The 16770-nt window shown below is 44.6% G+C and overlaps 1 protein-coding gene across 1 annotated transcript in view; it reads left to right on the forward strand.

The window, feature by feature from the left end:
• The window catches only part of GABBR2 (gamma-aminobutyric acid (GABA) B receptor, 2), a 410792-nt gene that overhangs the window by 186669 nt on the left and 207353 nt on the right, over positions 1 to 16770 (forward strand). The window contains exon 3 of the mRNA XM_010847041.1: positions 2286 to 2456. Within this exon, the coding sequence (XP_010845343.1) occupies positions 2286 to 2456 (171 nt within the window). The remainder of the gene's footprint in view (positions 1 to 2285; positions 2457 to 16770) is intronic.

Consider the following 16770-nt stretch of genomic DNA (forward strand, 5'->3'; position numbering starts at 1 on the left):
AAAGACTCTGATGCTGGGAGGGATTGGGGGCAGGAGGAGAAGGGGATGACAGAGGATGAGATGGCTGGATGGCATCACTGACTCGACAGACGTGAGTTTGAGTGAACTCTGGGAGTTGGTGATGGACAGGGAGGCCTGGCGTGCTGTGATTCATGGGGTTGCAAAGAGTCAGACACGACTGAACGACTGAACTGAACTGAACTGAGACACATGAAAAACAAAATGATTTGTCAGGGGCTACAGGATCGTATAAAGCCTAACCATCAGTTGGGTCAGCGCTCATCACATGCGGGTACCGAATCTTCCTCCTCCCTCACCAGGCCACGACCTGGGAGGACAGACAGGGGAAGATGACAGACAGACTAGAAGGCACCACGGAGGGATTCTCGTACAATCTCAGATTGAGAAAAAATTTTCTAAATATGACATAAAGCCTGAAAACAGAAAGGAAAAAAATTAATAAATGCAGCCACACACACACACACAAACACCTCTGTATGGCAAAAGACATCATGAGAAACATCAAAAGAAAAGATATAGACTGAGGGTGAATTAGCCACTTATATCACAAAGGGCTAATCTCCTTACTTCTGCTAACCAGTAAGATCACTTCTGCTAACCAGTAAGGGAAAGACTCAAAGTCCAATTGGAAAACAAGCAAAGGATGTGAATACTTTCTAGAAAGATACTGCAAATTGTTCTTCAACATCAGAGAGATCCTCAACCTCACTCTTAATAAGGTAAATGCAAATCAGAACTACAAGAAGATACCATTTTTCCACCATCACACTGCAAAGATCAAAACATTTGATAACCACCTTCTGTGGATGAGGCTGAGGGGAAGAGAAAGCAGAGATCAGAAGAAATGTTATAGAAGAGGTGACATTTATGCTGGGCCCTGTAGAACAGATAATTAAAATCCAATTTAGCAACTCACAGGTACTTAAAAGAAAAAGAAGGACTAATAAAGGGAAAGATGGACAGATTTGACTGCTGACTGTAAATTAGAATATACACACACGGAATGTAAAAGCAAACAAGCTGGGGTGTTTGCAGCACCTGTAATAGCTTGAGTTTGAATGCTGTATGTATAACAGTCTTCATTAAATTTGATAAGGAAAGCATTAGAATACCACTCAAAAAATAAACAAGAGACATGAAAAAGCAATTCCTAAAATAGGACTTATGACTAGTAATCAGCCACATAGAAAAAGGTTCAACATAATGTATAACCAATGAATGCAATATGAGTCCAATTTTTCAGTAATAAATCATTAATAAATTAGATAGAAAGATGTTTTATTTCTGTTGACAAGAATGTGGTAAGATTGATCCTCTGTAGTTATACCTGGCTAGTGGGTGTGCAAATTGATGCAATCCTTTTTGGAAATAAGTATGAAGTCTTTATTTTTAAAATTAATTTCTTTATTTTAATTGAAGGATAATTACTTTAGAATACTGTGCTGGTTTTTGCCATGCATTGACTTGAATCAGCCACAGGTATACATGTGTGCCCCTCATCCTGAAACCCCCTCCCACATCCCTCCCTACGCTATCCCTCTGGGTTGTCCCAGCACACTGGCTTTGGGTGCCCTGCTTCATGTAATGAACGTGCACTGGTTATGTATTTTACATATGGTAATATACATGTTTCAGTGCTATTCTCTCAAATCATCCCATGTCTTTAAAAGCTCACATTCCTTCTCTGGGAAATTTCACATCCTAGACTCTACCCTATGGAAAAAGCCTGAAATATAGGGGGAAAATGCTAAGCACAAAGGTGCTTGTAGAATAGGATAATCATGACAAATTAGAAATAGTCTAAATGTCCCCAAATTAAACACAATGTAGTACATTACAGTATGTTCAGATGCTAGAATATTATGGAACTATTAAAAAGTTTACATGATAAAATGTTTGCAAGAAGTTTTAACAGGATGGTTAAATGCTTTTAAGACAATATTTAATGAGGGAATAAACAAACAGTTCAAGTGTGTATACAGAATGATCTCAAGAATCTTTTTTTAGTTCATCGCCATGCACGGAGAAAGGATCTGAAGGAGGCAGACGACAACATTAACGAAGTTTCTTTCTCCTTATTTTACATTTTTAAAAGCCTCTTCAATTGTAACAAGTTATTTTTGCAGTAAGAAGGTTAAAAGTATTTTGCCTGTGTGTTTGTACCTCAAGTGAGAACTAAAGACCTCTGTTCCCTTAGGAAAGATCCTGAGCCCACAGCTATGAGGTTCCCCCCAGTAAAATGCTGTCTCTTTTGTGTTTTTCAGCTCTCCTTTGCTGCCACCACGCCTGTTCTAGCAGATAAGAAGAAATACCCTTACTTCTTTCGGACGGTCCCATCAGATAACGCGGTGAATCCAGCCATCCTGAAGTTGCTGAAGCACTACCAGTGGAGACGGGTGGGCACGCTGACCCAGGATGTGCAGCGCTTCTCAGAGGTACACGCCGCTGGGAGGCGCCCCTCACCCACCTCCAGGCAAGGGGCGAGACAGCTCCATCAGGCTGGGCACTGTTCCGGGCCTTGGAGCTGCCGAGGTATTCAACTGTGCGTGGGGCTGGTGAAGACCTCCAACTCACACAGCTCAGGAGTGGAACCTTCCCTTCCATTGTGCCTTTTGGCTAAATCATGTGGCTTATTCCCTCACCCCCCCCTGTAGATGTGTTGTTCTTGCTGCCGACCCTAGTGATGATCTAAAATCATGGGGTGCCACCAAGAGCGTTTTTCCTGTGAGGAGAATTTGGGGAGAAGCCGGCTTGGAATGAAGATTACCAAAGTCACTGTGGATTGGGTGGTTTTGTTTTTAGTTTTTGTTTGTGTTAATGATTTACAAATATACATCAATACTTGGTGTTCTGAGGCTTGCTGTTGTTGCAAGGAAAAGAGAAGTTAAATTACATATAGTAAAAAAAAAAAAGAAAAAAGAAAGAAAAGGGCTGCTTTACCCAGTTCCTCTAAATCCATTTTCTTTTCCAAGTCAAGTCCGGCTTTCTGTGTAATGTTCATCTGCCCAGACCTTTTTCAGTACCTTTAAACCTAATGTCCTCATACTAGGTAGATATTTTGCATTTTTCACTTTACAACAGATCTTTGAGATCTTGATTGACTTCGTTCTTATTAATGGGCCATGATGTTCTTGTCGGGTGCATAGATGGTAAATTAGTGAATGTTTACAGCTTTTTGATATCACAGCCAACACCTTTCCACCTAGGTGTGCATCTTCAACGATAGATTTCTAGAAGTAGAATTACTGGGACATTTAAAACGTTGAGATAAACTGACCTCCAGAAAGCCTGTTCTAATTTCTAGTTCCTCCAACCGCTTTGAAAATTTCCACACGTTTTTACAAACAGTGGATATTAGCAAATCTTTTAAAAAGCTTTCTCCACTCAGCTGAGTGCAGAATGGTTTCTTACTTTTTTCCCTCATCTCTTTATAGTCCCTACTTTCCAGTCTTCTCCTGTGTGTGCTCTTGGTCCTTGGAGCTTCCCCACAAGATGATACAGTCCAGGTTTGCTTAGGAGCCCAAGATAAAGAAAGAGAAACAACTGTGAGCAGATCCTCAGGGAAATGTGTGAGGTGGGTGAGCAGGCAGACCTCTGTGAGAGTAGTTGGGGAGGACACGCCCCTTCTGCCAGTGGCGGGGTGGGGTGAGGGAGGTGGAGCAGAGCAGCGCTGGGAACCACCAGACCCGATTTCCACGCCAGCTCTGCACTTGCCTTTCCGAGGCTCTGCCCCATTTTTCCCTGGGAAGGAGAGGCCACTCCATGGGAGAGACCACTCCGTGCATTAGCTGTGCGACCTTGGCCAAGTCACCTCACTTCTCTGAGCTGCAGCTTCCGCCCCTATAAAATGGCGACAATAACCCTTCCCAAGCCCATCCTGCAGACCTCCTGCCAAAATCAGATGAGTCATGAATTTCAAAGAGCTTTGCAAGCTATACAGTTTATGTGCCGAGAGGGATATTTTCAGAGGTGCTTGAAAAGCAGAAGTAGTCTGTAGTCATTCAAACAAGGGCAGCTTTTCCCTGACAAGAAGGGTCCTCAGCTTCCCACCTCTGTTTCCCAGTCCCCAGGCAGAGGCACAAAGAGAACTTGACCTCCAGTGGGAGTGACTCACTGCCAAACACTGAAGAGGCTGTTGCTGGAAGCTTGCCCTTTATACAGCAGCCACGAATGTTCTGGAATGAGTGTGAAGCAGATTAATGGTGAGGGTGCGCAGGGCCAGTCCTGTGGCCCCATCCACGTGGACTCTGCTGACACTTGGAGGGACCTGCTTTTTTGCAATGGAGTCTTTGGCTGACTTAGCCTGATGGGCTCTTAGAGACACCTCCTCCAACCTCCTTATTGTACAGAAGGGGAGACTGAGGCCCAGAGAGAGGAATGAACAAAGTTCAGGGCTTCAAAGCACCTCTGAAGTCATGAAAGATTGTTGACAGAGAAGTCAGGACTGAATCCCAGAATCTAGACTCCAGGTCCAGACAGTCCATTGTTCCTTCTTTCCATCCCTAACTACCTGTAGTCACATGAGAACTACCTTTGTGTAGAGAGGTTTGAAAAACCCCAATCTTTGGTTTAAAGAGGATACGTGATCAGCCCCAAGCTTTATAGATTGCCAAACAGCCAGTTGCCCTTTAGGGAGAGGTTATGGTTCCCATTTTACAGATGAGGAAACTGAGGCTCACAGAGGGCAGGTGCCTTCTTGCCCCAGGGCACTTGCTGGTAAAGAGCCCAGCTGAGGCTGGAAGCCTGACAGACTGTTGGTCAGTGTTTCTCCATTTCTCTGTCCTCACTGGGGTCAGGAAATGTCAGTTTGGTACCACACTCTGTCCCTGCACAGCTGTGTTAGAGCCTTCAGCCAGGTTTCAGGGCATCTCAGTGGGAAGCCTCTTTTTTAAGGACAGGATGTTGCTTGGTGGTATTGCTGGCAAGAACCCCTTTCGATTTTAATCTCTCAGCCCAGCTGACTCCTCTCTGTGCCCAAGGGCTTTGGCATCCCTCTCCCGATGTCTGGCTGCATCACTGGAGTGCAGGCCCTGGAAACTTGCCAGGGGCTAACAGCTTTTCGTGAGTGCAGAGGAAACTGGATTCCTTTTATGAAACTGGTCGATCAGCAGCATCAAGCACTTCTGTTCCGGACTGGTGCACTGGAAGGAATGTCAAATGAAAGCAATCCCAAAGTTAGAGGGGAATGGGGGAAAACCTTAATTAAAACCTTAATCTTCTGAAAGGGGTAGAGGGCTGAGGGTTATCCTACCTTGGAACCAGCTGCTCCTTGGAGCCCCCGTCCATAAGATTCAAAACCAGTGTGCAGTAACCCAGAGCTGCTCAGGCCTTGGATCAGATATGCTGATCTCGGGGCCCCACTTTGCCAAGCAATGGCTGTGTGACCCCAGGCAGTTCACTTCACCTTGTTGGCTCAAGTGTACCAGATCTAAAGCTGCTGCCAGGACAATCAGGGGTCCATGGGGAACCAGTGGCCAGAAAGATGGCGCTTGCTTCAGCTCTACCCTCTCTGGGTCAAAGACTTATATCAGAAGAGAGAAGGAAAGACTTGGTACCAGAAGATCTCTAAGCCCAGATCTACCAAGCAAAAGCTTTGCGGCCCCAGGCAATTCACTACGCCTCAGTGAGATCCAGTTTCCCATGTGTAAAGTAGAGATATTTATCCCCACCTCACAGGCACTGGGAGATGAGAGGGTTAGATGAAAAAACATAAATGAAAAACTTCTGCATAGTTGGAGTTCATTAAATGGACATTCTCGCCTCCACTGGTACTTGGGACAAGCCCTAGGAATGCATATCCATTCACTCAAAAAATACAGATGTGGCCTACCATGTGCCAACGTCTATGAAGGCACAGAACCTGGGGCATGGAGGGCCAGGGAGGAGTGGACATGGCTTCAAGGTCAGTAAGTGTCAGGCCTCCTTCTTTGAGTTCTCAACTCTGGTTGCTCATCAGAATCACCAGGTGGAAGACAAAGGTAAAAGTGGTGATAAAGAGAGTACTGCTGAGAGAGTGGTCCATGGGACCCGGGATGGGGAGCAGTGGACAGGCAGTGGCCTGTGGGCCTGAAGAAAGTGTAGCTCTGGAAGTCTCGGAAAAGCTTGAGAGTGTAGAGATGAAGGAGCTAGAAGAATGGGAGACTGTGGCAGAGCTGGGGGAGGGATGTAGGGATTGGGGGGGCCAAGCCCTGGTGATGAATGAACAGCTAAAGCTGAGTGGAGGTAGAGGTCACTAGGATTAGGGGCAAGGAAATGAGAGACCAGGGTGCTAAGTGGTGTCTATGTGTACACTGAAGGCATAGGATAGAGGCAAGGATGAGGTGGAAATGAAGGTAGTGAGCAGGGGTGGCTGAGGACCAGCAGATAGCCAGAGGGTTATTTGAGCCTATTCTCCCAGCTCCTGGTCCTGTGGTCTACCAAACCATCTTCACTAAGTTATTCTTTGGATTCCTGATCCCATGATGCTAAACTAACCAGCTTAGTACCATTGAACAGACCACTCAGTCTCTCTTGGCCTCAGTTTCCCCTCTGTAAGATAAGGGAGTTGGGTCGATTGACCTCTAAGAGCTCTCCTAGCTCAAGAAATTTGTGGTGAAGGTCCAGGGTCATTGCCCCTGATCCTGCCACTCCCAGGGGTGTGACCATGAGAATTACTGAGTTTCTATGCGCCTTAGTTTCTTCCTCTTAAAAATGGGGATAATAATGGTAACTAACTCTAAGGATGCTTGTGAGGATTACATGTGTTCTGAAAGTTGAAGTGCTAAGAGGCGTGCCTGACTCATAATAAGCACCATGCAAGGGGTGGCAGTTATTTTTATTGTCATCTAGAATCTGGTTCCTTAACCCATGGCTGGCCGCCGTTCAGCAACCCAGACATACGGCGGGGTCTAGTGCCTGCCACTAGCACCGCTCTTTTCTCCTCTGCTCCCTCCAGGCAGGCTCGAAGACTCCTTGCCTAGTCGCTGGCTTAGTGATCTCGGCGCTTCTGGGGCTGACCTTTCCATATCAGAGCCTCCCTCAAGAGCTGGGACCCACCAAAGCCCTTGATCTGTCCAAGACCAAAAGGGCACCATCTGCAGAGCTTCCTCTTCAAAGCACCTGCCCTTTCAGCCCTCCATGGCCCTTGGAGCCCTTCCTTGCTTGCCAAGTCACCATCTGCCCCAACCAAAGGGGTCTCTGGTCACCTTCTCTAAAGTTGCCACTTATAAGGCTCGGAGGACATGCCCACACTGGAGGGTAGGGGGACCCTGTGCTTGTTTCTCGTCTAGGAGCCAACCTTAGTAGAATCGTCAGCCTTCCCTGCTGCTCTGAGTAGGGATGAGCTCCTTGGGGTGGCCGCAGAAACCGTTACATACCCTGAGGCCTCCTTGTCTGTCTCACCTCCGGCACTCTCCGCTTTGGTCCAGCCTCACCTTCTGGCTTCTCTCTGCAGATTGTCCTCTCCCATACCTGGCTCAACTTTCCTCCCCAGACTGGGTCAGGTGTGTGTCTCTGTGCTCCCCTCCCCTCGACCTTCTCTCTCTACCAGCTGTGTGCAGGGCAAAGAAATACCCGACCTGCTTCTTTGTCAGTCACCCACTGATCCTGAACTGGAAGGCCCCTGTGGACAAGAGCCTTTCTGTCCCCTAACCCTGGAGCATATGTGTTCAGTAAGGATTTCAGTAAGTCAGTTTCTGCCCACTAGGCCAGATTCTTAGAGGCCAAGGCAGTGATTTCTTTTTTGGGGTCCGTAGTCTGCTTGCAACTAGGATGGTGAGATGGGGGTGAGGGGCTGTAGGGAAGTGTCAGTCCCTGTTGTGAGTCACAGGGGCCGTCGGGGAGAGGGGAGGCACCCACAAAGATGGGAAGCCACATTCCCACAGAGCTCAGCTCAGGTCATTCTGACATCTGTTAACTGAATTTTGTTTGGATGTGGCATTGTTTGTTGGTGGAAGATTCTTCTAGAGATCTCAGTGGAAGGTTCTGGGCCAGCCACTGGAAGCAGCCGTGACCTGGGACCTGCTCTATGGTTCTTCTGGGTGGTGTCAGAGGTGGACATTGGGAACGAGCTCACTGTAGTTTGTGTCTGAGTTGTGTTTTTGGCTCTCTGGAATGTTCGTTCTGAGTTGTCATTACTTCAGTATCCGCTCATACCAGGATCAGGTCATCCCATCCCCTAAAGCAGTTCTTGCGGTGTGGTCCTTGACCAGCAGCATTGGCAATGGGAACTTGTTCCCAGCAAATCTGAGGATTCCACCCCAGGCCCCCTGAATCAGACCTTTGGGAGTGGGGCTCAGCATACTGGAGTTAGAGAATCCCGGTATTAGAAGAATGGGAAGCTTTCAACTGAGGCCTCTGTGCTTTGAGGCCCGCTTTATCAGAAAGTAGGGCCAGACTCAGCTCTGGTCTTTGTCCTGGCGTTCCTCTAGGTTGCAGGGTCACCCACAGACCTGCAGATCTTCTATTATTAGGAGGCCGGACAGGACTCCTGACAGATCAGATTCTGACCCTGATGGTTCTACTCTATGCCTCAACTTCTATTTGAAGAACTTGCTCATGCTTTTAGGACATTTTCCTGTCCAGAGGTGGCTGCAGTGGCTGAGCCTAAAAGACAGGCCTCTGAGGGGAATGCCTTGTTTGGGCTTAGAGCTCCACCTTTGGAAGGATGGCCCACACCCTCCCTTCTCCTCTCCCCAGGGAGGGGATGGCAAATGCTTCCTCCTGACACTCCCCAGCAGGTCTGCAAAGCCAAGCACCCTCCCACCTCACACACCCCAGCTCTTAGAAGAAAGGAGCTGCCCTGGACCCTGCTCAGAGAGGATGGGTGCTTGCCTGGGGGGCCAGGGTGAGTGCCACACCCGCTGCTCACCAGGGCTGTGATATTAGATAACTATATCTCCACCCAGGCAGTGTGGACCCTGGAACACACGAGTGAGTGAGGGCCCAGAGGAGTTCCTGGAGGTCTCTGGAAGGGGAGGGAGGGCGAGTCCTGGTCATCCACTTCACAGCTCTGAACAGGGATACTTGCTGGGGGGTCCTGCACAGTCCCTGGGCCAGGTTCTCAGAGCATGATTGCAGCCCCATGAAGCAGCCGCCGCTCCAGAACTGCTGGATAGGAGAATGTATTTAAGTTATGACATCATCTACTGCCATTTGTGGGGTACCTACCATATGCAGGTGATGACGTTTAGTCGCCCAGCATGGTCCATCTCCATTTGGTAGAACAGACTCACTCAGGAGGGATGAAGTCTCTTTGCCAAGGCTTCACCAAGCAGGGGCAGGTGTAGGTGTGAACCCAGGTTTTTGCCTCTCCTTGTGGAGAGAAGGAGACATGGGCCTGGGCCAGTATCCCCCTCCCATCCCACCCAACACCCACCTCAGGAGCAAGGAGGTAGGTGTCCAGAACAGGCAATCCATGTCTCAAGCAGGGCTCCTCACAGTCCCCTGGGATTTTGCCATGAGATTCTGCGTGTACGTCTTATGATCTTCCCAGACCCCAAATCCCAGTGACATCCCGCCACATCGGCTCCTAGCAAGTGTCCCAGGGGAATTTGTCACAACCTTGGCTGCGCTTGGCTAACAAAGCGGTGCGTCTTGTCATGTGTGGGTCCCCAAAGCTCTTCTGGCAATTCTGGCTGGGTTCCCCCACCTCCAAGGCCCATCTGCCTGGCTTCGGTAGAGCCAGGGTATGTGAGTGAAGAAGTGGAGTTAGAAGGTGTAGGGAACCTTCATGAAAAGAAGGTAGTTAGGGCTGGACAGTTCAGTATGTAGGGCAAGAAGGGGCGAATGGGCTGAGCGAAAGATGGTGAAGGCCCCACAAGCCTCCATGTTTGGACTTCACCTGTCAGCAGTAGGAGCAGGGAGACAAGGAAGGTTTCAGATCAGGGGTGAGAGACGGTTAGCAATCTTGAGAGCTGATTGGGACGAGCAGACTAGAGTCTGGGAAACCAGCCAGAAGGTTACTGCAGGGACTCAAAAGAAAAATAATGAGACTGTAGTCACTTTCTTACATAAAACCTTCAAGTTCTGTTTGTTATTAGTTTTTGCTTGTTTTAAAATACTCATATGATGTTTTCTAACCATGATATTGATATGTACTCAATGCAGAAAACTTGGAAAACACAGAACAAAAAAGGATAAGTAAAAATTGGCCATAACTACCCACCGAAAGGTCAGTGTTAACATCTATAGGCATATGTCTTTAACACTTTTTTCCATACGCGAGTGAACTCGCATGAACAAATACATGCTCTGACTATAGAAATGGCTTCCATAATCTTGCAACCCAGTGGGAACATATTCCCCAGCCAGCAGATATTCTCCACCACCGTGACTTGTAATGGCCTGGCAGCTCTGGGCCTGGCGACCCCGTGAAATGTCCTTGTTTTTGCCACAGCCTGATGTGTTTGGGGCTGCTCTTCTCCAGTCTTCTTTATCCTTTGATCTGTTCCCTTCCTGTCTTCCAATATAGTTCTGCAAATGGTCTATCCATTGGTGGTCTTCTTAGTCATTTTCCAGAACGTTTAGAGATTTTTAAAAATCTTTGACGTTTTGAGGAATCTGGGATGGTACAGGAAGTGTTCTCTGTTGCTGATTTTTTTATTTTTTTTTCCTGATAGCTGGTGAAAAAAATTCTACCCTATGGATATACCATAATTACTCAAGGGAGCTCCCATCACTAAACATGGAGATAGATACTTGCCAATTTTTCCTGATTACAAACAACAATGCAGTAAATCCATACTTGTATTTTTGTGTGAACATCTCTGATTACTTTTCAAGGATAAATTCCTAGAAATAATGTGTGCACATTTTACAACCTTTTGTACATGTTGCCAAATTGTCCTCCAGAAAGATCATACCAATTTAGTTTCAGAGCAGTATATGAGAGTACTCATTGCCAACATTGTATATTATTCTTTTTTGATCCTTGGCAATTGCTATTTTAATTTGCATTTCTTTGATTACTACTAAGACGGAATTTCTTTTTTACTAGGAATCGTTCTCATTTCTGTTTCTCCTTTTGTAAATTGGCTGTTAATGTTATTGGCACATATTCCTGCTGGAGTCTTTCTTACTGATTTATAAGTGTTCTTTATAAAGTAAGGATATCAACTCTTTGTCACAGTTGTTACAAGTATCCCATCATGTTTCAAGTGACATTCAATTTTGGTTTTTTATGTTATTTGATAATATTAAAAATTTTAATATTTACTATAGTCAAGTTTAGGAAGACTGTCCTCACTTTTAAGTTTACTTTGTCTTGCTCTTTCCAACCCCCAAATTTCCATAAATTCACCTTCATTTTCTTCTTTTCTTCTAATTGGCCCAGAATTTCTGCATGTGGCCTGAGATCAAACTTTTCTTTTTTCTGCCCCCATAGTCATTCAGTAATTCTCCAGCGTTTAATGAATCCATCTTTTCCTGACCCATTTAAAATGCCTATGCTAAATATTATCTTTGGAAAATAACATACTGCTTTTTGCATATAATTTCCAGTTCTATATAATATAAATATAATATAAGCCACATATGTGATTTTAAATTTTCTAGTTGTTCAATCACTAAGTCATGTCCGACTCTTTGAGACCCCATGGACTACGGCACGCCAGGCTCCTTTGTCCTCCACTGTCTCCTGGAGTTTGCTCAAATTCATGTCCATTAAGCTGGTGATGCTATTAATATCTAACCATTTTATCTTCTGCTGCCCCCTTCTCCTTTTGCCTTCGGTCTTTCCCAGAATCAGGATCTTTTCCAGTGAGTCAGCTCTTCACATCAGGTGGCTGAAGTATTAGAACTTCAGCTTTAGCATTAGTCCTTCGAGTGGATACTCAGGGTTGACTTACTTTAGGTTTGACTGGTTTGATCTCCTTGCAGTCCAAGGGACTCTCAAGAGTATTCTCCAGCACCACAATTTAAAAGCATCATTTCTTTGGTGCTCACCCTTCTTTAAGGACCAACTCTCACATTCATACATGATACTGGAAAAGCCATAGCTTTGACTATACAGGGCTTTTTTGGCAAAATAATGTCTCTGCTTTTTAATATGCTGTCTTGGTTTGTCATAGTTTTCCTTCCAGGGAGCATGTGTCTTTTAATTTCATGGCTTCAATCACTGTCCACAGTGATTTTGGAGCCCAAGAAAATAAAATTTTCTAGTAGCCACATTTTAAAAAGAAAAAAGAAATCAGAAAAATTAATTTTAATAGTACATTTTATTTAATGCTGTATACCCCAGACACTATCATTTGAACATGTGGCACTAGCCACTTCAAATGCAGAGGAACCACATGTGGCTAATGGCCACCTATTAAACAGTGTGCCTTTAGACTGTTTATGCATTTTTAAAATTTTGTTCCCTTGATCTAACTATCTATTCTGGAATTGGCATCTCAGTGTTTTGAATATTCTTTCTTTGATATACTTTTATGTATAGTCTTGCCTTCTTTTTCACAGTTGTCTCTATTTTTACCCATTAATTTTTGTAAGAGTCTAAAAATGCCATTGGTGTGTTTATTTGAATTTCAGTAAATCCAGAATTAATTTAGGAGACATTTGACATCTTTATAATACTGAGTCTATGTATTCATGAATAACCATCTCTTCACTCAAAGCGTTTTAGGTCCTCAGTAAAGCTTTGTCATTTTCTTCATACAGATATTTTTTATTTTATGTTAGGTTTATTTTCAAGTATTCTATATTTATTATTGCTTTTGGGAATGATATCTAATTTTCTTGACATTTTAAAAAATGGTTCTTGCTAGAATATAGCAAAGCTGTCGATCATGCATTTACATCTTTTGAGTGCCTATATTGAATTTTTATTACTTCTGGTAGTTTTTCCTCTCTTAATTTGCGTGAGTTTTTAGATAGACAACAATACTATCTGGAGCAAGAGAAAATTTGCTTTCTGTTTTCCAAGGTTACACTACTTTTATCTTCATAATTTTTCATTGAGGATGTAGTGTATAATGGTTAGAACAGAGAAACTTTCTGGATTCCAATTCTGACTCAGCCACTTATCAACTTTGTGACCTTGGGCAAATCATGTAACTTTTCCATGTTCCTGATAATGGGAATGTACTCATATTACCTCAGATATTGTGAATATTAAAATATATTAATGCATATAGAGCACTTAGGTCTTAGAACAGTGCCCAAAAGAGCACCCAATATATTATGGCTATTATTATTGTTACTATCTTTGCTTTATTCACTAAATATTCTAGTATTACTTTTAAAATGGTGATAATAGTGAATATTCTTGTCTCGTTCTTGACTGCAGTGAGAATGCTGTTTGTAAGGTATGATGTCTGTTAGAAGGACAGATATTCTCATCATTTTAAGGGATGCTCTATTTTTATTTATTCAGTGTTTAAGCCAAGATATGCATGCTGAAAAAATCAGATGTATTTTTAGAATCTGTATAAAAACGTACATGGTTTTTTCTCTTTGCTCTATTAGTGTGGCAGATTGCAGTCATAAGTTTCCTCATGTTCATTCTGAAATGTGTCATTCATTTAAAGCCTCTTTATTGAGTACCTAGCACACATCGAGCACTGTTTTAGGCACTGTGGGCATATCAGTGGATGAAGCAATATCCCTGCCCTCAAGGAGCTTGCATTCTGGTTGGGGAGACACATGATTTTTAAAAAATATAGTTAAGCCAATAAATATATGGTATATCAGATAATGGTAAGTGTTAGGGAGAAAACTGATCTAGGGTAAGAGGAATAGAATATGCCATGGGAGGTGGGGTGAGGTCAAGGACAGCTTCAAAGATAAGGTGGCATTTGAGTAAATATGTGCAGGCAGTGAGGGGCAAGTCTTAGGATGTCTGGGAAAACAGGCTTCCAGACTGAGAGAATAGCATGTGCAAAGGTCCTGACATGGGAGTGAATCTGATGGTGCTGGAACCACATCATGGAGGCCATTATGGCTGGAACAGAATGAGTGAGGGGAAGGTGGAGCAGTTTTTAGAGGGAAGGGGAGTTGATGGGCTTCTAGCCCTTACAAGACATTAGTGAGGACTTCAGCTTTTGAGTCAGTTGACAAGCTGCTGCTGCTGCTGCTGCTAAGTCTCTTCAGTCATGTCTGACTCTGTGTGACCCCATAGACGGCAGCCTGCCAGGCTCCACCATCCCTGGGATTCTCCAGGCAAGAACACTGGAGTGGGTTGCCATTTCCTTCTCCAATGCATGAAAGTGAAAAGTGAAAGTGAAGTTGCTCAGTCGTGTGCAACTCCTAGCGACCCCATGGACTGCAGTCTACCAGGCTCCTCCGTCCATGGGATTTTCCAGGCAAGAGTACTGGAGTGGGTTGCCATTGCCTTCTCCAGTTGAGAAGCTACTAGAGAGTATTTGGGGTTTTATTTTTATTGAGAAGCAATTCACATAACATGTTGCTGCTGCTAAGTGGCCTCAGTTGTGTCCGACTCTTTGCGACCCTATGGACTATAGCCCACCAGGCTTCTCTGTCCATGGGATTCTCCAGGCAAGAATACTGGAGTGGGTTGCCATTTCCTTCCCCAGGGGAGCTTCCTGACCCAGGGATCGAACCTAGGTCTCTGACGTCTTACCTGCATTGTCAGGTGGGTTCTTTACGGCTAGTACCACCTGGGAAGCCCCTCACAAAATGAGTGAGGAGGAAATGGAGCAGTTTTTAGGGGGAGGAGAGTTGAGGGGGGATTCTGGCCCTTACAAGATATTAATGAGGATATATCACATAAGATAAAATCTACCATTTTAACCATTTTGTATTATACCAGTAAATAGTTTTGGTATATACACAGGACATTTTCCTCCCTTCAAAAAGAAATTTTATTTCCATTAGCAGTAACTCATTTACTGTAGCAGTAACTTACTCCTTCCAGCCCCTGGCAACAACAAATCTACTTTCTGTATCTATGAAAAGTGAAAGTGTTAGTCACTCAGTCCTGTCTGACTCTTTCTGACCCCCTGGACTGTAGCCCACCAGGCTCCTCTGTCCATGGAATTCTTCAGGCAACAATACTGGAGTGGGTTGCTATTTCTCTATTTCCTTCCCAGAGAATCTTCCCGACCAAGGGACTGAAACCAGGTCTCCCGCATTGCAGGCAGAGTCTTTACCAAATGAGCCATCAGGGAAGCCAGAATACTGCTCTGTATCTATGGATTTGCCTATAATAGATTTTTCATATAAATGGAACCATGAGGATGTGAGGTAGGGGAAATAGGTGAAAATGACCTAAAGATATAAACTTCCAATTATAAGATAAATGAGTTCTGAGGATGTAATATACAGCATGGTAGCTGTAGCTAACAATAATGTTTTGTATATTTGAAAGTTACTAAAGAGAATAGGGCTTCCCTGGTGGCTCAGTGGTAAAAAAAAAAAAAAAACCTGTCCACCAATGCAGGAGACGTGGGTTCAATCCCTGGGTCGGGAAGATCCACTAGAAAAGGAAATGGCAACCCACTCCAGTATTCTTGCCTAGGAAATCCCATGGACAGAGGAACCTGGTGGGCTACAGTGCATGGGGTCACAGAAGAGTCAGACATGACTTAACGACTCAACAACAACAAAGAGAATTCAGTTCAGTCCAGTCACTCAGTCATGTCCGACTCTTTGCGACCCCATGAACCGCAGCACTCCAGGCCTCCCTGTCCATCACCAACTCCCGGAGGCCACCCAAACCCATGTCCATTGAGTCGATGATGTCATCCAACCATCTCATCCTCTGTTGTCCCCTTCTCCTCCCGCCCTCAATCTTTCCCAGCATCAGGGTCTTTTCAAATGAGTCAGCTCTTCGCATCAGATGGCCAAAGTATTGGAGTTTCAGTTTCAACATCAGTCCTTCCAATGAACACCCAGGACTGATCTCCTTTAGCATGGACTGGTTGGATCTCCTTGCAGTCCTAGGGACTCTCAAAAGTCTTCTCCAACACCACGGTTCAAAAGCATCAATTCTTCGGTGCTCATCTTTCCTTATAGTCCAACTTTCAACAAAGAGAATAGACCTTAAAAATTCTCATCACAAAAAAAAATTAACTGTGTGACATGATGGATATTAAGAAGAGTGTCAAGAATACACAAAAGAACTATACAAAAAAGATCTTCATGACCCAGATAACCACAATGGTGTGATCACTCACCTAGAGCCAGACATCTTGGAGTGTGAAGTTAAGTGGGCCTTAAGAAACATCACTACGGACAAAGCTAGTGGAGGTGATGGAATTCCAGCTGAGCTATTTCAAATCCTAAAAGATGATGCTGTGAAAGTGCTGCACTCAAAATGCTAGCAAATTTTGAAAACTGAGCAGTGGCCATAGGACTGGAAAAGGTCAATTTTCATTCCAGTCCCATAGAAGGGCAATGCCAAAGAATTTTCAAACTACTGCACAATTGCATTCATCTCACACGCTAGTAAAGTAAAGCTCAAAATTCTCCAAGTCAGGCTTCAGGAATACTTGAACTGTGAACTTCCAGATGTTCAAGCTGGTTTTAGAAAAGGCAGAAGAACCAGAGATCACATTGCCAACATCCGCTGGATCATGGAAAAAGCAAGAGAGTCCCAGAAAAACATCTATTTCTGCTTTATTGACTATGCCAAAGCCTTTGACTGTGTGGATCACAATAAACTGGAAAATTCTGAAAGAGATGGGAATACCAGACCACCTGACCTGCCTCTTGAGAAACGTGTATGCAGGTCAGGAAGCAACAGTTAGAGTTGGACATGGAACAACAGACTGGTTCCAAATAGGAAAAGGAGTACATCAAGGCTGTATATCT

The sequence above is a fragment of the Bison bison genome, unplaced genomic scaffold, assembly GCF_000754665.1.
Source record: "Bison bison bison isolate TAMUID 2011002044 unplaced genomic scaffold, Bison_UMD1.0 scf7180017864243, whole genome shotgun sequence".
Taxonomy (NCBI): domain Eukaryota; kingdom Metazoa; phylum Chordata; class Mammalia; order Artiodactyla; family Bovidae; genus Bison; species Bison bison.